General features: G+C 42.4%; 1 protein-coding gene across 1 annotated transcript in view; it reads left to right on the forward strand.

Annotated features, from left to right (window-relative positions):
* The window catches only part of RNF182 (ring finger protein 182), a 45,122-nt gene extending 23,761 nt beyond the window's left edge, over window positions 1–21,361 (forward strand). The window contains exons 2-3 of the mRNA XM_018039305.1: window positions 15,651–15,792; window positions 19,016–21,361. Of these exons, the coding sequence (XP_017894794.1) occupies window positions 19,226–19,975 (750 nt within the window). The 5' untranslated portion in view covers window positions 15,651–15,792; window positions 19,016–19,225 and the 3' untranslated portion in view covers window positions 19,976–21,361. The remainder of the gene's footprint in view (window positions 1–15,650; window positions 15,793–19,015) is intronic.

Consider the following 21,567-nt stretch of genomic DNA (forward strand, 5'->3'; position numbering starts at 1 on the left):
TCGCTCTTATTTTCCCTCTGTTGTGGCCAGACTTTCACCCTAAACCCACAGGCTCTGTCTCCTCTCAGTTATCTGAGGTTCTGTGAGGTCTCCTTTAAGTGCTGGTGTTGCTGCCCTGCTGCTGCTGTTGACAGCTCCTTGTCCCCCTCTCTTTCCTTGGATTAAGGGGCGACCTTTAGTTTTTCTTCTCATCCTCTTCTCCATTGCTTCCCTCTCCTCTCTTTTCCCAACCCACCAGCAATGTGCCCGGATCTTGTTTGATCTCACCTCCACATTTCTCTCTGACTTGCTTGGGAAGCTCATGGTTTGCCAGTCTTGCTTTCACGACTTTGGCTATCCCCGCTCTGCACATGACTCTAGAGCCCAGTCTCCAGCGCTGAGCTCCAATGTGTCTATTTCTATATTTATTGTCAAGGATGAGATGTTTAAACATTGACTAATTTTTTTTTTTAACAACTGAAGATAAAATCCAGGAAAAGAGAGTATGCCATGTTCCTGAGCTACCTTTCAGTGTAGTGCTGCCCCTCTTGAAGTCCCTGGTGGCTTGAGCAGGTGGCTCAGTGGTAAAGAACCTGTCTGCCAATGCAGGAGATGAGGGTTCGATCCCTGGGTCGGGAAGATCCCCTGGAGAAGGAAATGGCAACCCACTCCAGTGTTCTTGCCTGGAGAATCTCAAGGATGGTGTAGCCTGGCAGGCTACAGTCCATGGGGTTGCAGAAGAGTCTTAAATGACTAAATAAAAACACCACAAAATTAGGAGGAAATTTTTTTCATGACTTAAAGACTTCCCCAAACCCATTATTTTCTGCACTGACGAGAAGGGAAACAATGTTTTATTTCTTATCTTTTGAAGATGTGAGTATTTAGTATGTCTGACACACAACAAAATCATTTAACCCTAATGTGTAATAAATGTAAAACTTTATTTCCTAACAGTGTGCTCCTTTTCTTATACAAACATCATTTTTATCACATTAAAAAAACTTTGAAGCTCTTTGCTTTATGCTAATCTTCACAGTTGAGTATGTGTCGATCAATAAAGCCACTTTCTGTAACTGTGTTGCAGAGTGACACGTTCATTAAGATTGAGGCCGAAAGGCCTTTTGAGAAAAGCCCTTCAGGGCAAATAAATTCAATAACACTTAATCTAATTTCTGTTTCTGCTTACCAAGCTTGTATTAAGGCAAATAGTAAATGTGGTAGAATTTAGAAAGTGATTTTTTTCCTTTAAAAATCTTTGCCCATTATTAATTGAAGTATTTTGTTCCTCGGATTGATCACATTTTACTGAGTCAGAGCACAGGTGGACCTTGGTAAGTACAAATGTTCAGAATATGTAGGCATTTCTGTTGAGGTTGGAGGAGAGAGGATATATTCCTTAGAATTATGGGAAGTGAGCAAAACACTTTTGGGAGAGATGAAAAGGAAAAATATTTTCATTTGTGACTTTGTTTTTACTTTAGGATAACAGTATAGCAAGAATACCTTTCTAGCTTTTACTTTATAATTTTGAGAAAGTTGTGAGTTTCAAGCATAGTAGTGGTCATTTTTACTTAGTGTATAAGGAAACATTTAGAGAAAATTTAAAATGTTTTAAGTGCAAAGTATACCTCTTCTTGGAGAAGGAAATGGCAACCCACTCCAGTGTTCTTGCCTGGACAATCCGAGGGACGGAGGAGCCTGGTGGGCTGCCGTCTATGGGGTTGCACAGGGTCAGACACTACTGAAGCGACTTAGCAGCAGCAGCAGTATACCTCTTCAGATTGATGTCCTGATATTTGCAGACAAACAATCCTATAGAAGTTGTAATCTCTGAATTTTATTAATGAGTATCTAGGAGCCTAAACCTGAAGCTGACTGTGGATAAATATTTATGAAAACGAGATTTTCAATGATGAAGATAAAATAATTCATTCATTTGTTCAACATATACTGAGGGCTTTCTAGATGGTATGATTTAAGGACATCTCATATCAACCTACGGAGAAGGCAATGGCACCCACTCCAGTACTTTTGCCTAGAAAATCCCATGGATGGAGGAGCCTGGTGGGCTGCGGTCCATGGGGTTGCTAAGAGTCGGACACGACAGAACAATTTCGCTTTCACTTTTCACTTTCATGCATTGGAGAAGGAAATGGCAACCCACTCCAGTGTTCTTGCCTGGAGAATCCCAGGGACGGGGGAGCCTGGTGGGCTGCAGTTTCTGGGGTTGCACAGAGTCAGACACGACTGAAGCGACTTAGCAGCAGCAGCAGCAGCAGCAGCAGCAGCAGCAGCAGCAGCAGCAGCAGCAGCAGCAGCAGCAGATCAGCCTAAAGCAGGAATGAGTTTAGACTATTCCTGGAACTTAGCAAACGGGGATGTGACAGGAGGGTGATATGAGTGGTGAATCCAGACTGAAGGGAATGCAGAGGCCAGACTGTGCAGTGAGCACCCTGCGGCAGGGAGTCTGGACTCTAATCTCTATGTAATGGAAAACTAGTCAGTGATGGTAACTGTTTTGCTTAGTATTAATATTCATATATTAAACAATATTTAGAGAAAATATAGAAACCTTACTGACAAAGTATACCTCCTTAGGTTAATGTCTATAGAAATATAATCTAATTTACATTTCTAGAAGTTCATATTTGAGTTGCAAAGAAGATAGTTTGTAGTGGGCAAGATAGAAGCAGGAAGATCATTTAGGAGACAATGTCCTAACAGACAGGCTTTCTAGGTGGTGCTGGTGGTAAAGAATCTGCCTCCCAGTGCAGGGCATGCAGGACATGTGGGTGCGATCCCTGGGTCGGGAAGATCCCCTGGAGGAGGGCATGGCACCCCACTCCAGCATTCTTGCTGGGAAAATTCCACAGACACAGAGAAGCCTGGCAGGCTATGTGGGGTGACCACGTAGGTCACCCATGGGGTCCCACCATGGGATTGCAAAGAGTCAAACACAACAATTGTAGTGGACAAGGTCACACCTGGGTGCAGTTGGAAGACTGGAGACACACTTTGTGGGCAGAACTGACTCTTCTCCCCAATGGGTTGGATGTGAGGAGTGATGCAGGGTAGGCTGAAGCATGACTCCTGGGTTGTGGCCTGAAAAACAGAGAATGAGAAACTAGCACACATTATAAAGCAGTTTTACCCCAATTTACAAAGTAACTAATCATTAATTTAAAAAGCAGAGAATGGTGGTGTCATTCATTATGATGGAGAAACTGTATTGGGTGTGGTTAGAAGTGAAGATCAAAAACTGGTCTTGGATTTAATTCAGGTCTGAAATGTTAGAAGACAAGGGGCGGGGTCTAGTAGGCGGTCTGTAACTCGGGGGAAAGGTGTGAGCTGTAGTCCCAGAATCAGGGGGAGCTGTTGGGGGCATTTGAAACTGTGGGAGCAGATGGGATGATCTGAGGCACATAGGAAGGAACAGTGGCTCCAGACTAAGTGCTCGGGTGCCCCAACCTTCAGAGACGTGGTAGAGAAGGAGCTGGCAGAGAATGGTGGTCCTGAAGAGACCTGGGGAAGTAAGTGTGGCATCCTGGCAGGGATGAGAAGAGAGGGTTTGGGGAGGAAGCCCATAGGCAGTGGGTGGGAAACTCTAGAGAGGTGAAACGAGATGAAGGCAGAAAAGGATCCATTTATTACCTTTATGGTCGACGTCTGCCTTCAGAAATCTCATCTTACTTGCTTTTGTATCCTCAACGTCTAGCACATAGCTTGACACATCATAGGTATTGGGTAAATACTTGTTGAAAAATTAAATGAAAGAGGTGGTATGAAAAGAGGGCTACATCATGAGTCTATCGGAATTAAAATCCAACTACTGCTCCTTTAAGTATTTTCTGTAGGAATTGAAGATGGCTTTCCTATCAATTACTAAAATATTGATTAAAATGTTTTGAAAGTCTTTGATTTTCAGCTATGATTTCAGGAGTATGATTGTGGAGTGTTTTTGACCAGTAGGTATGTTTCCTCTGTTTTCCAAAATAAAGGCAGTTACATTGGTTTGGGAGAAGAAGGAGCATTTGAGTGTGTGTGTATGTGTGGCATTAGTTTTATTTGAAATCCGCATTAAAATAGTTAACTTACTTCTACCTAAGTTAGAAGTTGTAGAAATGTTGCAAAGCACCTACATTAGTCTCTTCGATCATGTTATTCTTTCTTGATATGGTTAGAGGTTTTTATTAAATTTGGCCAAGGGCAATTATGGGGGAAGGATGATTAATGGCAAAGAGATTTGTCTAATGGGAAAGGATTCAGTCACTTTTAACAATGTACTTTGCAGCCTATGTGCCTATTAACACTTGATCTTCTTATATCCTACTTTTGCTTCTTCCAAGTAAAGTAAGACACCAGACAGGCAATCTAAACTTATAAAAGAAAGAATGAAACAAAGTGTAGTCGCTCAGTCATGTCTGACTCTTTGTGGACTGTAGCCCACCAGGCTCCTCCGTCCATGGAATTCTCCAGGCAAGAATACTGGAGTGATTGCCATTCCCTTCTCCAGGGGATCTTCCTGACTCAGGGATCAAGCCTGGGTCTCTCACATTGCAGGAAGATTCTTTACCATCTGAGCCACCAGGGAAGCCCAAACTTAATAAGACTTATACATTATCTGTTCATGTCCTATACAGACAGAATACCCATGAAAAAAAATAATAAAATTTCCCTTTCAACTCATAAGGTTGTGGAGATTATTAGAATCCTGTAAATTTGGTAGATTACGTTTTACTTGGTGTGTGTTCTATCTATAGATAGAAAACCTGGGTAAGTTGGTTCAGCGCATATTCTTATAACCACTACTGGTTTAGAATGCCGAAGTACTTAAAAATATCAGTAGATACATTATTTATAAATTTCTGACAGCATCCATATAGTGTTTACTTATGTAAAATATTTCTACCCGTATGATTTCATTCAATCCTTACAACAACTGCTGAGACAGGTGTTCCTTCTTAGTCTAAGATCATATAACCTGTCAGTGTCCGAGCCGAGCCCCACATCTGGGTCTCCTGACTCATTTCAGACTGCCTGCAAGAGATGGCCATGCTTTTGGCTCCCCACATGTCCTGAGACTGCAGGTGTGGATATACATAGGGTGAGGAGAGCCTGACTTTTCTCCCTCATTGCTGGACATACACACTGGTTTAAGAGAGTTGGCAAATGATGAATCATTAAATCCCTCCTCCATCTGTATAAACAGTGGCCTCTCATCCAGAAGTAAAGCCTGGAGCGCTCAGTCATTAATTTTGCTGTATTCTAATAAATAGATTATGATTCCCCATCAAATTAAATTGCCTGGTCGTGGAGGAAGGGTAAAGTAAGAGTTTCAGTCTTTGACGGAAGTTTTCTGGAAATGCTCAGAAGGCTGCCAAGCAACCACTAAGGGTTATTGGTGTTGGAGGTTAAATTCGTTTTAGAGTCGGCTGGTGATCCTTCAAGAATGAGTGTTCGGCATCTACTGAGCGTTTCCTTCCAGGGTTTTCTAAGTTAGAGCCTTTTTTTAATAACAAGAAGGATTGTTCTTAATGAAAAGGCACAGCAACCCCCCACCTCCACCAATATGAGCTTATCATGCTATACAAAAGCTTAAATATTGTTAATGTTCCGTAAGGGGGCACTATGATCACTGAGACTGAAACCAGCATATTATTGGAAATTTGTAATTATTAACAGTAATGTGAGTTTTTCAGACTCTAACTGGAAGCTAACTTAATGAATCTCTGGATGGAAAGACTGGACATTCTTGAAGGTAGATGCCACATGTATGGTGTAAGTTTACTTTGAGACTCAAGAGCCATAAATACTAAGATTTGGAGTGTAGGGATTTGTGAATGCGATTTAGCATTATATGGCCAGTATGTGTCATTTTTAGTAGCTGAGCTTAAAATCAGTGTCCTGCCTTGGTTATTCACAAAGGAGGATGGTGCTGCAAGTGCCAGGATCTCTCATCTTGCTTTTCACTTTTTGGGTGAAAAAAAGTGGGTTAGAGCTATTAGTCAAGAATTTAAGATGTCATAAAAACTGATGATCAAAAACCGAAGATGTTTGAATAACGATGTTCCAGTTTTGCACAAAAAGAAATTAAAAATAGAGGCAAGTCTTTAGCACCATCTCTAAAAACAGGAGCCATAGGTAAGGAAAGTGACAGCTGCTCAATCTGTATCAGTTTTTTGGTTAGAGAACCCTTTAGAATATACTGTCTACCCATGCAGGAAGGAATGTGAATACTGTTTATTTTCCAGGATCGGAGGAGGATCCAGGAAATGAGAATTGAAACTTGGCAGTGTTGCTGTTTCATAAGGGGAGAAAATATAACCTGTCCTGTTAATGCCAAATTAAAATGGTTGATGGACTCCATGAGCATGATTCAGGCTAAATGAAACCAGTATGAGAAATATTGGAAGAAACTAAATTCACCCTGAGACATATAAATATAATTTATATGGACACTGGAGTGAGACAGAGGATAGAGCCCTGGACAGGCAACAAAATAGTATCACATTTGATGGCTTATTTTTTGAGCTCCCTTTGTTCTTATTTCTTATGTGATCTTGGAAAAAATGCTTACCTTTTGTGTCCATTTACATATCCTTTGGGGCTTCCCAGGTGGTGACAGTGGTAAAGAACCCACCTGCCAAAGCAGGAGACACGAGAGACGAGGGTTTGATCCCTGGGTCAGGAAGATCCCCTGGAGAAAGGCATGGCAACCCACTTGAGTACTCTTGCCTGGAGAATCCCCATGGACAGAGGAGCCTGGGGGGGCTACAGTCCATGGGGTCGCAAAGAGTTGAACACGACAGAAGCCACTTAGCACAGCACAGCGTGTGTCTATTAAATAGGAATGATGGTGCCCTTCATTATTATGAAGGTTATGTATATTTCTAAAATTCTTGAGTTTCTTAGAGAAAGTCTCTTAATTAACAGAAGTAATTATAGTAAAAATTATAAAAGTTTATATATAGAAGAAGATACAGGGCACTTTGTTTTGACCAAGAACTTTCTAACACAAAAATTGCAAGGATCTCTTAGGCAGCTTCAAAGTATGCAAGGAAGTCTTTTAGGCAGGATGATGATAAATGGTGGCTGCCTGCTGTCACTCTGCGAGGTCACAGAGTAGAGACCCCTGTGTCCCCTTATGGAAGTGTAGTCACGTGGGTCCTCCAGCTCCCCAGCCAGAATCCCAGGGATATAACAGAGAGAAATAATGGTTCCATGAGCACATGGTTAATGTGGTAGAGTGGCAGCTGGAGACAGACACCGACCTGGCAAAATATAGTAAGAGCACATAAGGAGATTTAAATGCAGCCTAAGAAGACTTCCTAGAGATGAAAAGCATGATTTTCCCATCAAACATTTCAGTAAATGAATGGAAGGAGATGACAGTCTTCCCGGAGACTTGAATGAAGAGCCCGGGCTCTCAAGTGGAAGAAGCTGAAAGCATAGAATAAAAATATAAAGAAAGGGATCAAAATCACAAGAGAAAATGGATGTAGGAAATATAACATGTGAGTAACAGGAGAGCCAGAGGGAAGAAAAGGACAGATGGAGGAAAGGCAATAACTAAATAAATATAAGAAATGGATTTTCTGAGCTTGAAAATCAAGACTTGTGTCTGTACATTCAAATGGCTCATCAAGTTCCAGGCAAGATTTCTAAATTCTCTGTATATACTGGAAACATTCTTGAACTCTTAAGAATACAAAGCAAAATCTTAAAAGCTTCCAGAAAGAGAGAATGAATTCCCTACCATTTAAGGAGTATCAGACTAGCAACTCATTTCTCACTGATGACCCCAGAAGCTAGAGAAAGTGGAGTAACTTCCGTAGACCATGGAGACAAAAGGTCAGCAGCCTCAAAATCACATACACAGTCAAGCTACCATCTCTCTCTTAGGGTAAAAGGAATTTACTGTTACGTAAGAATTCAGAGATGTCATCACCCATTTTCTAACAAAAGTGCTCAAGAAAAGAGTATCAGATGAAAAGCATCCAAACAAAAGTTAATCAGAAATAGTTCAAGGTGAGCAGAGATAATAGCGGAGGAATTCTTTCTTTCTTTTTTTAAAAAATTTCTAAATTAACCATTTAATTAAAGTGGAAAGGAAAGAGTAAGTTCAAATAGTCTTTACATTAAATGTGAATGAACTGAATTTTCCCATTAAATATTTGATACTGTTAGACTAAATTCAAAAGCAAAACTTAGCTATATGATATTTTTAAGAAACATTTGAAACAAAGTAATGGAAGTTGAAAAAAAAAAAAAAAAACGGTAGACAAAGATCCCAGGTCAATACAGAGAGTCAGAAGAACTAGCAATATTAGGTTTAGTATTTAAGTTATATTTAAGTTAAAGGCGTAATTAGGATAAGGAAAGAGATTGTTTAATGATTCTTAAAAAGCACAGTATATGAAGAAGATACAAAAACCTGTATATATAAAGAACATAGCCATTAAATCTGTAAAGCAGAGGATTGGAAATGCAGTTATGATGAGACACTTTAGTAAGCTTTTCTCATTTGTCTCAACCTGTCTTAACTGCGTGCAGACCTCTAAGATGGAGAAATTGAATAAGTAAAAAAGTTAGATTTAATAGATATGCAAGAACCTTACATCCTTTGAATACAGAATATTCTTTTCTGGTTTACTTATAAACCTTGATTATATACTTGACCACAAAGAAGACCTTAACAAAGCCAAAGGAAAAGAGATTTTTACAGATCTTGTTCTCTGATCATAATCCAGTAAGGTTAGAAATGAACAAGAGAAGGTAATAAAAAAGAGACTTTACTTGGAAATTTAAAATCACTCTTTACGGCCTTTGTATCAAAGGAAGAGGCAAGTCAATTTACATGATATCTAGAAATCAATAAAGGGGGCATGATTTATTCTAAAAGCTATGAGGTAGAATGAAAGCTATAGGCAGTGGAAGTTTACAGCCTTGGGCTGTGTTCATTATTTAAGTATAAAGACAAAGTGTACCTCATCATGAAATGAGAAAGAAGAATGACGAAACTAACTAAAATAATCAGAAAGAGGCAATAACAAAGATAAAAGCTGAGGTTAATGAAATAAAAAATAATAGAAAGGATAAATACATATGCTAAATTTACATGTGCTAAATTGCCTCAGTCATGTCCAACTCTTTGCTACGCTATGGACTGTAGAGCCCACCAGGCTCCTTTGTCCCTGGGATCCAGCTGTAAACAGCTGGTTCTTTGAAACAGTAAGATAAGACATAAAGATTTGTGTCTGATTAGGAAATGAATAGAGAGTGAAAAATTTACAGACTAGAAATGAGAAAAAGGATATAATCAGAGCTACAGGAGCAATTCAAAGAAGATGACAAAGATAACTGCATTTGAGACTTCCTGGTGGTCCAGTGGCTAAGACTCCGTGCCCCCAATGCCAGGGGCCCAGGGTTCATCCTGGTCAGGGAACGAGATCCCAGATGCTGCAAGCAAGGATCCTGCTGCATGCCACACAGAAATAGAGGATCCGGCATGGTGCACCCAAGACCCAGTGCAGCCAAACCAATGCATAAATAAAAGCAAATATTAAAGAAGGTAACTGCATTCAGCTCCAGGACAGTAACGGTTCAGAAACCTGAAATGGATTATTTCCTTGCCAAATATAAATGTCTAAATTTGACTCAGGAAAAAGTAGGAAATTTGAGTAAGACAATAAATACCATAAAAGACACTGGAAAAGTGATTGAGGATCTTCCAGTTAAAAAGGCCACGGTCGGACTTCCCTCGTGGTATAGTGAGTGAGAGTCGGCCTGCTAATGCAGGGGACACGGATTCGGTCCCTGATTGGGGAAGATCCTACATGCCATGGGCAACTGAGGCCATGCGCCACAACCACTGAAGCCTGTGCCCCCTAGGGCCTGCGACCCGCAGCTAACGAGCCGCGGTGCTGCAACCACTGAAGCCAGAGTGCGCCCGCGCCTTGCTCCACAACCAGAGAAGCCGCCATAACGAGAAGCCTGTGTGCTGCAGCTCGAGAAAGCCTGCTCACAGCAGTGAATACCCAGTGCGATCAACAATAGAAAATAAACATCATTTTTAGAAAGGCAGTGGGATCATGTGAAGCTATAGATGAGTTTTATACGTGTATATGTTTAGTCGCTCAGTTGTGTCCGACTCTTTGCTACCCCATGGACTGCAGCCCACCAGGCTCCTCTGTCCATGGGATTCTCCAGGCAAGAGTACTGGAGTGGGGTGCCATGCCCTCCTCCAGGGGACTTTCCCAGCCCAGGGGTCGGGCCTAGGTCTCCCTCACTGCAGGTGGTTTCTTTACCATCTGAGCCACCAGGGAAGCCCTGGTGTATAAGCCCTAGTATAGTGGACCATTTACAAAAACAAACGATATCATCTTAAACAGCAAAACACAAAAAATGTACAGTTAGTATTAGGAACTAAACAACCTTGCTATCACTTATTTATTTAACAAATGTTGTTTTCAGCACCTCCTTTGGGTCAGGGTATTGGTCTGTGTTCTCAGGAATGAATAGAAAAGAGAAAAGGCTGTGATTCACAGAGCTTACATTCTAGTGGGAATTATGAACATTGTCTTAGAGTTCTGGTAAGTTCATTAAAACAAGAAAAATGAAATAACTGGAATAAAGACTAGAAAAAACAAGCTAAAACTATCTTTTCCCCCTAATGATATCATTGTATACCTTGCAAATCCAAGACACCCCCAGTAAATCCTGTAAACATAAGAGAATTTGATAAGTGGCTGAATTTAAAATAAATAAAATCCTTCTTGTCCCCGTAATAGCACCAGTCTCTTAGAAATGAAGAGTAAGGACAAATTAGGATAGTGACAAAACCTTAAAAATACTAAAGAATAGTTTTAAAAGAAAGGCATGAAACATGGAGAAAGTGAAAATATCATATTGAAGAACACAGATCAAGATTGTGAACAAATGAAAGACCATGTTCTTGGGTTGGAAGTCTTAATATAGTTGCTACTGGAATTGGAATTGCTTGGAAGTCTTAATATTGAATTATACATTTGATGTTTTTCCAATCCCAACAGGTTTTTTTTTTTCCAATTTGATAAAATGAAAGTTTATAACAGAAGGTTAGGTACCACCAATAGCCAAGAAAAGAATTCCTCCATTGCCTCCCTCTAGACCACTGAAATATAAGCTCAGGAGAGAAGGGATTTTGCTCACGGTTGAATCGTCAGCACCTGTAACTGTGTCTGGAACATATGAGACACTTAATAAATAGTTGAATGAATTAATCAAGGAGATTTCCTCAAGGAGACATAACTTCCCAGGTATCAGAACATACTGAAAAGCCATGGTATTCAAGTACTATGGTCGAAACAGATGGCTTAACAAACAGATCAGTGCAATATAGTAGATCATCGGAGATAGATCTCAGAATGCATGAGGATTTAATATATGTCAAGCAGATGCAGAAGGCCAACAGATTAGACTTGGCTTAGCAGAAAAGAATCTGCCTGGAATGCAGGAGACACCGGTTCCATCCCTGGGTCGGGAAGATCCTCTGGAGAAGGAAATGACAACAGACTTCAGTATTCTTACCTGGGAAATGCCACGGACAGAGGAGCCTGGTGGGCTACAGTCCCTGGGGCTGCAAGAGTCGGACCCAACTCTGCGACTAAACAACAACAACGTGAAGACAGAATGCAGAGAAGAACAAATCCTGAAGGCCAACAAATGAGAAGACAGTCACGCTCACATCATGACATATAAATTACATCAATATCATCTATTGTTGTTAGGGGAGAAGAGCTCTTACATTACTGAGTTTTGAAGTCTGTGTGACAGTCTTTTTGGAAGACAGTCCAGCAGCATGTGTGCAGAGTAATATCTGTTTGACCCAGGAATTCCACTCCTCGTTCTCTTGAAAAAATGAAATGCTGTATGCATGGGTGTGTATTCCAAGATTGTGTTCCACAGTAATGTTAGTGTGGAGGATAAAATGGAGGTACATGAATGCTTATCAGGGGAGGAAGGGTAGGCTATATTGCATCCATCCCAATGGTGAAATGTTATACAGCTATTAAAAAGGAATTTGGGGCTGTACTGGTTGAATTGAGAGATTTTCTGAGTCTTTATTGAGTGGGAAAAACAAGATGCAGAAAACTGGATATAGTATAATAGTTAGTAAAAATAATGGGAAAAACTGTGCTTATAATGTCTTTCCAATTATATGTACGTGGATAGATAATATGCACATTGGAATATATATGGAAGGAAACATAGCAGGTAGTTAATATGAGTTATTGGAGGGAAGGGAGTGCCTTTCAGGCTGATACCAGTGAAGGGGAGTGAAGAGGAGATATTAACCAAATAAAAAGGGAACACACAGAGAGACTACTAATAAATAAACAATATGTATGATGACTTTTCCAACAAAGGTCCGTCTAGTCAAGGCTATGGTTTTTCCAGTGGTCATGTATGGATGTGAGAGTTGGACTATAAAGAAAGCGCCAAAGAATCGATGTTTTTGAACTGTGGTGTTGGAGAAGACTCTTGAGAGTCTCTTGGACTGCAAGGAGATCCAACCAGTCCATCCTAAAGGAGATCAGTCCTGGGTGTTCATTGGAAGGACTGATGCTGAGGCTGAAACTCCAATACTTTGGCCACCTGATTCGAAGAGCTGACTTCTTGGAAAAGACCCTGATGCTGGGAAAGATTGAGGGCAGGAGGAGATGGGGACGACAGGATGAGATGGTTGGATGGCAGCACTGACTCGATGGACATGGGTTTGAACAGACTCGGGGAGTTGGTGATGGACAGGGAGGCCTGGTGTGCTGTGGGTCATGGGGTCGCGAAGAGTCGGACATGACTGAGTGACTGAACTGAACTGAAACTGAAAATGATGACTTTGGGGGGCTTCCCAAGTGGCTCAGTCATAACGAGTCTGCCTGCCAACGCAGGAGACATAGGAGACACGGGTTCAGTCCCTGGGTGGGAAGAAATGGCAACCCGCTCTAGTATTCTTGCCTGGAGAATCCCACGGACAGAGGAGCCTGGCGAGGTACAATCCACAGGGTCTCAAGGAATCGGACACTACTGAGCACACACACACACACACACACACACGCAAGTGATAATGTTTATGTGCTTTTGTATATAAATGTGTGTGTGTGCATGCATGCACATGCATACGCATGTGCAAATGAAACTTTTAAAGAATTCCTATTGGCTTTGGCTTGTTTGACTCAATTATTTATTTATAATTTCTGTAGTACTAAGCAGAAACCTAGATATAAATACACAGTAAATTCTCAAAGTTAAATGCAGCATGGTAATTATATCCTGGCTCTTTGTGAGTAGCAGAAAATCCTACCAAAAAATCTAACATGAGCAAAAACGGGGATTTACTGACTCACGCGAGCCTCACACAAGATTAGGTTCAGAAGCTCAGTTCAGCTCTCAGGAAAAGTCTTGCCTTTATCTGCATCTCTGCCTTCCTTTACTTCTCTCTCTCTCTTTTTGGCCCATCTTCTGCTTCTCTCCCTCTTGATGGCATGACAGTTCCTCGATACATTTATTTCTGGCCTGTCCCCCCTGCCCTGGCATTCAGCGTGTTTTTTCTTTCCTCCAAGCTTTACACTGAAAAAGCCTCAGAAGGCGCTGTGACAGGGCTGGTTTGAGTCGCATGCCCACCCAGACTGTGGTCCCTGTGAGCACGGGGTTTGTGGAGTCCTGGGATGAGGCAGGCCGGATAACGTATCCCACCTTGGGAGAGATGGGAGGCAGTGTGGCATCGTCACCATCACAGAATCTGAGTGAGGGGAAGGCTTCCTCAAAGAAGCTGTGGCAGGTGGGAAGGAGCAGCGTGGTCTAAAGGAAAAAAAAAAGATCCTGGGTGGGTGGACAACAGATGTCTACTGGAGGGACTTTGGTTCGAAATACAAGCCAAGTTTGCATCTTTAATAGCAAAGGACTTGAGTAGTGGAGAAAGTGGATTTGAGTCAAGTAGTAACCACCACACACTTTTTGTTCAGTTGCTCAGTTGTGTCTGACTCTTTGTGACCCCACGGACTGCAGCATGCCAGGCCTCCCTGTTCCACGATGTCCCAGAGTTTGCTCAAACTCATGTCCATTAAATTGACGATGCCATCCAACCATCTTATCTTCTGTCATCCCTTTCTCTTCCTGCCTTCAATCTTTCCCAGCATCAGGGTCTTTTCCAATGAGTCGGCTCTTTGTATCAGGTGGCCAAAGCATTGGAGCTTCAGCTTCAGTATTAGTCCTTCCAGTGAATATTCAGAATTGATTTCCTTTAAGATTGACTGGTTTTATCTCCTTGCTGTACGAGGGACTCTCAAGAGTCTGCTCCAGCACCATAGTTCGAAAGCATCAATTCTTCGGCCCTCAGCATTCTTTATGGTCCAGATTTCACATCCATACATAACTACTGAAAAAACTGCAGCTTTAACTATGTGGACCTTAACACATTTAGGGCAATGAAAATATTTAGTCCTTTGTCCAAAAGCTCAAATTAATTTATAAGAATTATAGTAGGTGATTATCTCTTTGTATATACTTACCCTAGATAATCTATAAAAGGATTAAAGACTAAAATGGCTAATGAGGAATATCAGCTTTAGATATTTGAATAGATATTTTTCTAGGAAAAGAAAATCTACCTTTTGTATTTATTTTCCCTCCAGCTTTATTGAGATGTAATTGGTACACATATTATGTAAGTTCAGAGTTCACAGTGTGATGATTTGATACTCGAATGTACTGCAAAGTGATTAACACGATGAGGTACCACATCCCTCACCTCACATAACCACACATATTCATTTTTGAGGCAGTTTAGCATGCCAGATTCTTTGCCCTGTGTCTGGTGAGACCTGCGTTTAGGAGTTTTTCTCATCAAGTAATGCTCAAGATTTGCTCACATTAAAGACTCCATCCTTTTGTATGTTGATTTATAGCGATGCTTGGATATTTAGGTGATACATAAATAATTGACATCTCAATTTTGTGAGAAAAAAAAATGAATGAACTTACAGATCACAGAGGAAAAAAATGAGTTGATCCAAAGCATCCATGGACAGAAAACTCTGGGCTATCAAAGTAGCAAATGTATTTAGCCATGGACTTAAAAAAAAACAAACAAAAATACACTTTTTACCGTGAGAGTAACGCCAGTACAGAAAAATGTGCTGCCCGATGGTGTTGGACGACGGGGACACTCACAGGTACCGCCCAGGTCAAGCCTCTCAGCCCACACCCAGCTGTATCTGCTGTTCTGACTTTCATGCTAATCGCTTCCTGGCTTGTCTTCTTGGTTTTACCACTTAAACTTGCGTCCTTACGGCGGCTTACCTTTGCCTGTGTTTTGAGCTTTCTAGAAATGGAGTCATATACTGTGTGCTCTCTGGGGTCTAGTTTCTTTCATTCAGCATTTGAATTGAGGCCCACCGTTATGGAGTGAGTGCAGGGGGGTAGTGAGCTGCAGTGTCCATCTTTTAGATGATCAAATTAACAGCTCCCACTAATTGTAACCCTATGAAGTTACAGATTTTAGGTTATTACTTGAGTACTTAGGGGCACCTTAGAATTGTAATGAGACATGTGAAGTATTTAAGAATCCTAGTGCTTGGTACCCCATCCTCCCAAGAGGAATAGTCACTGCCCTGTTTATGCCATTCCAGAAAGAAAACACTTGTGCTGGCTGCATTTCCTGGGATGTGACCCGACCTCAAGGCTGTCAGCCGGTCCTGCCCAGAAGTGCCGCTTTCAGAGCCTGGAGTTGATGAAGTATCTCAAGCTAATGGAAAACTCCTTAGAGATAAAGTAGGTACCTTTTTGATTGGATATTTAAACATTTAGTATTTTTTTTTGCATGTTACCAAGAAGCCCCCGTATGAATTTTTAGAACGTTATGATCATAACACTCTTAACACGTTCATAGGAATGAAGAGTGGTTCTGTGAAAAAGGTAAGCTTTATTTAAAATAATAGCTCAGTATGGGCTCAGCGAGGCTTCCCTGATAGCTCACTTGGTAAAGAATCCACCTGCAATTTCAGGAGACCCCGGTTTGATTTCTGGGTCAGGAAGATCCACTGGAGAAGCAAATGGCTACCCACTCTAGTATTCTGGCCTGGAGAATTCCATGGACTCTATAGTCCATGGGGTCACAAAGAGTCGGACCTGACTGAGCGACTTTCAGACACACATTGGCTCAGTGAATAACTTATATTCCCAGAATTAGGAACTAAAAATTGTGCTTGGCTCAACATATTAATAGAACTTTCCTGATACTCCTCTAATGGTAGGAAGCTTGGGTATAGAAAGTATTAAAGTAACCAGCTGACTGTCAAATGTTGACAATGTAATGTATTCTCACACACACAGAGCCTTTAAATTTTTTTTCATTTCCTCAGTTTTACTGAGATTCAATTTACATACAGCATTATAGGGGCTTCCCTGGTAGCTCAGCTGGTAAAGAATCTGCCTGCAATGTAGGAGACTTGGGTTTGATCCCTGGGTTGGGAAGATCCCCTGGAAGAGGGCACGGCAACCCACTCCAGTATTCTTGCCTGGAGAATCCCATGGACAGAGGAGCCTGGTGGGATATAGTCCATGGGATCACAACAGAGTCAGACATGACTGAGTGACTAAGCATGTTGTAACTTTAAGGTGTACTGCATAATGATGTCAGTTACATATATATTGTGAAATGATCACAATAAGTTCTATATATTCTTTTTTGCAGTAAGTGTAAGTACGGAGAAATTAGCTTTCATAGCAGTTTTGAAATACATGCATTCATATACAGTGTAAAGAGAAGTGACGTGAAAGTCACTCAGTCGTGTCCAACTCTTTGCCACCCCATGGACTGTAGCCCACCAGGCTCCTCTGTCCGTGGAACTCTCCAGGCAAGAATACTGGAGTGGGGTGCCATAGTAAACTCTATTAGAAAAAAACTCTACCTATACTTTTTGGCTGATGCCAGAGGTGAGAGCCTAACTTATTGACTGACTTCCTTTTCCCACCAAGAGTACATCTTACTAACCATTACACTATACATCCTTGTACTATATTGAGTCAGTTTAAAATTAACTAAGGTCATAATTTAGAAGGGAGATAATATATGTTCACAAACCAGTTAATCATGATTTAAAAAATCATCCCAGTTTACCTGCACACCGGCTTTTCTCTGTTAAGGCAGTAGGGTCCACAGCAAATTTAAAATGCTGGCAGAGTTGCATCCTACTTCTCAGAACTCTTATGACCTCCCTCTGCTGCTATGTCCTTGGGGGTCTTCTCAGAAATTCAAATACATTCTGATATTTTTCCAAGCAAAATATAATTTAAGACAAATCTTCACACACGCCTGTGTGCTAAGTCGCTCAGCCGTGTCCAGCTGTTAGCGATCCTGTGGGTCATAGCCCACCAGGCTTCTCTGTCCATGGGATTCTCCAGGCAAGAACACTGGAGTGGGTTGCCATTCCCTCCTCCAGGAGATCTTCCGGACCCAGGTATTGAACTTGTGTCTCTCAAGTCTCCTGCATTGGCAGGCAGATTCTTTTCCCCTAGCGCCAGCTGGGAAGCCCAACACAAATCTACTACCCCCCAGTCACATATATTAAAGCAAAATAAAAATTATTTGGAGAGCTCCCATATTGCTGCTCCCTTTTAGTCCTGGGGCTTCCCTGGTGGCTCAGAGGATTAAGCATCTGCCTGCAGTGCAGGAGAACTGGGTTCGATCCCTGGGTTGGGAAGATCCCCTGGAGAAGGAAATGGCACCCCACTCCAGTACTCTTGCCTGGAGAATCCCATGGAGGGAGGAGCCTGGTGGGCTACAGTCCACGGGGTCGCAAAGAGTCGGACACGACTGGGCGACTTCACTTCGCTTCTTCTTTTAGCCCTAATAATTTAGAATGGACTGTTTATGTGACATCAGTCTTCAGCCATTTGTCCAAAGTCAGCAGTAACAGCAACTATCATGCTTTCTGTTCACCACAGAGTTTACATGAGCTAAAGTAGGCAAGTGGCTGGAGTTTGAGTACTTTTTGGTAGCCATGCGTGCATGATTCTTCATGTTTTGAGACATAACTGTACGTGTGTTCTGCGTTTAAACACTCTTGGCTCAGATGGTTAAGCGCCTGTTTGCAATGCAGGAGACCTGGGTTTGATCCCTGGGTTGGGAATATCCCTTGGAGAAGGAAGTGGCAGCCCACTCCAGTATTCTTGCCTGAAAAATCCCACGGGAGAAAGAGACTGGTAGGTGACAGTCTATGAGGTCGCAAAGAATCAGACACGACTGAGCAACTCCATTTCTGTGTTTTCTTCTCTGTCTTGGCAATTAGACTTGACTTGGATATAATGCTTATTTTAGGTGTCTTATGCTTCACTCTTCTTTGAGTGAGTGTGTGTGTACAGCCATGGTTTGCAAGACTAGCATAGAAACAGAAAGTTTGAAATTGAATAGTCAAATAAGGAAGACACTTGTAACAGATTTCTTTACACTGGGAAGGTAAGAATAGTCTGCTGTATTTAAATACACTCTCATCTGTATAAATTACTTTCTGAAAACACGTTTTAAACATCTATCCTTAAGTTTTCCCTCAGTGTGTTCTGAAGCACTATTGGGATTATTTAGGCAATCGGAGTTTATTACCAATGAGCCTCTAAAAGAGTTAATTTATACTGAATGGAGTTTAACTGCAAATGTATGCATTTCTGGTAAGTGTACCATTCTGTCTTCAGATAGGCCAGAATTTGTACAATTTCAGAGAGAAAAATCTCTCTATTGAGCTCAACCCACAGTGCTCTGCAGTGTACTTCACACCACTAAGATTCTTAATGCCTTCTTTACTATCGTATCTGTGGACTGAAAAAAGCTAAGCATGGAGATAACACTTTCCTATATCCTGGAGGCAGAAACACGTGAAAAGATGCCGGGGATTTAACCTTTCAAGTCTGCCACTTCTAATCGCTGGAAGCTCAGAAAATTCCGTAAAGCACTTTTCAGCGAACCGCTCACCATATTAGAATCTCTTTTCCTTTGCAGACCCCTCTCGTGGCCTTTGTCAATATGCTGTTTGAGACAGAGTGTGATATGCAGAAACTGAAAATGCCCGGCCGATTTCTGTCCCTCCTTTTCCTGCCTGTGTGCATCTCTGCCTGATTCGGACGATGTGATAATTCAGAGAGACGGCGCCGTCCAAGCCTTCCTTCTACGGGACCCGTCCGGCCCAGGACGGGAGGCGCAGAGCCCGGGATGGCCAGTCAGCCACCAGAAGAGGCGGCCGAGTCTCAGGTCTCAGACGAGCTGGAGTGTAAGATTTGCTACAACCGGTACAACCTGAAACAGAGGAAGCCCAAGGTGCTGGAGTGCTGCCACCGCGTGTGTGCCAAATGCCTGTGCAAGATCATCGACCTCGGGGACTCCCCGCACGGCGTCATCGTCTGCCCTTTCTGCAGGTTCGAGACATGCCTGCCGGATGATGAAGTCAGCAGCCTGCCCGACGACAACAACATCCTGCTGAACCTGACCTGCAGCGGTGGCAAAGGCAAGAAGTGCCTGCCCGAGAACCCCACTGAGCTGTTGCTGACCCCCAAGCGGCTGGCCTCACTGGTCAGCCCTTCCCACGCGTCCTCCAACTGCCTGGTCATCACCATCATGGAGGTGCAGCGGGAGAGCTCGCCCTCGCTCAGCTCCACGCCCGTGGTCGAGTTCTACCGGCCCTCCAGCTTCGACTCGGTGACCACCGCTGTGTCGCACAACTGGACCATGTGGAACTGCACGTCCCTGGTCTTTCAGACGTCCATCCGGGTGCTGGTGTGGTTGCTGGGCTTGCTGTACTTCAGCTCGCTGCCCTTGGGCATCTACTTACTGGTCTCCAAGAAGGTCACGTTGGGGGTTGTCTTCGTCAGCCTGGTCCCCTCTAGCCTTGTCATCCTGATGGTGTACGGCTTCTGCCAGTGCGTCTGCCACGAATTCCTAGACTGTCTGGCACCGTCCTCTTAAGTGAGATGGGTGCGCCGAGAAGTCAGGCACCTCTTGCCACGTGTCAAGTTAGGTCACTTAGCCTTTGTTTTCTATCACAGTCTCTGTGATCGGCGCCCACGGCGTGAACAGAGCCACTGGGCATATGTCTGTGGTCTGTTTTCCATCCAGATGTTGACTCGATGGGTTTTCCTGTATGCTGGAAGTAACATGTTCGTTTCTACTTACATGTTAGCAAAAAAGAGACAGGGATCAGCTCAGCCTTCTAGCGCTTTTCTACTGAGTCTTCCCAGAGACAGGGCAGCCGCCACGCAGAGCTGCTAGACGGACCCCAGGGCCCGACGTGTTGTGCTGTGGCGGCCAGTGTCTTTGTGGATGGTTAGGCATGAACTGGTTCCTCTTCTCATCATCTTAGCCTGGGATGGAGGGTAGACCCAAGAGAGGGGCAGCCCCAGGGCACACCCATTTGCACAGTGCACACCCCTGCCCCTGGCCCACAGTTGGCACTTCCCTGGATCCTCTCCAGCTCAGATGTTGGTCCCTCCGTGCATGGTACTTGCCAAGAGGAACCCGGCCTCTTGCGTGGTTTCAGCTATGTGCCTGTTTTGTCACGTTACTATAGAGAGTTTAAAACGCCGGGAAATCTGCATCAGTAAACCTCAAAGCAGAATGTGGCCACTCGTTTTGGACACACACCCTTTTTTTTTTCCTCCATGTTTATTTTCTGCTCTCCAGCTTTCTCTGAAATTCTCTCAGAGCAGTTGTTGTTCGTGGAGATCCAATTTGAGCTTTTCCTTCAAGCTTTTTAGTTTAGTTTCTTCTTTTTTACACCACATTGTTCATTCAGCACCATCCTTTATCCTGGATGGGGTTCCATTTAAATTAGTTGCTGTAACTATATGTGGATTTTGATTATTTTTTTCCCATTTCATTTTAAATTCTCGTATGGACTCACTTAACTTAATCCTGTAACAATTTGGCGTAAATTGTGGCAGTGAAGACCCAGGAACAGTTCAGGAGCTGTTCCAGCTCATGGTTTGATATGCCGAGAACCTAAGTATTTTGCTGTGTTCTATTGAGCTGTACCAAAATATAATGGTTTAGGTTTATGTGCAGTAGCTCAGGCAAAAGGATGGGCAAGAGAGATGTCAAGCTGATGCCCTTCCAGGGAGTATATAAAATGGAAGGGCAGCCTGCAGTCTCCCATATTGCCATCCCTGTTAAGTCCCTTTTAGAATGGATTCAAGTTCTCATGCAGTTTATTTCAAATAAAAGCATAAGCTTATGTGACTTGAGTTAATGAACTTCTTTTCATGAGGTAGGGGACATTGAATGTATATATTTACAAGAAGAAATTGGTTAGCAGACTTTAGGTTTGAGGGAATAGAATGCCCACAGAAAGTAGGCCAAAAAAAAAAAAAAAAAGGTTTTTTAGCCTAAAACTCATTGCTGATGATAAACGTTTAAATATTTATAACTCTTAGAAAAGGGCATTACTAAGGTTACTTTACTTATTTGTGATGAAACATTTTTTGGGTGAAGGACAGTGGACCAGTTCCAATCTCTTTATTCAGGAAAAATTGATACTTTTCTAGAACAGTAGTTTTTAATTC

The sequence above is a fragment of the Capra hircus genome, chromosome 23 (genome assembly GCF_001704415.2).
Source record: "Capra hircus breed San Clemente chromosome 23, ASM170441v1, whole genome shotgun sequence".
NCBI classification, from domain to species: Eukaryota; Metazoa; Chordata; class Mammalia; order Artiodactyla; family Bovidae; genus Capra; species Capra hircus.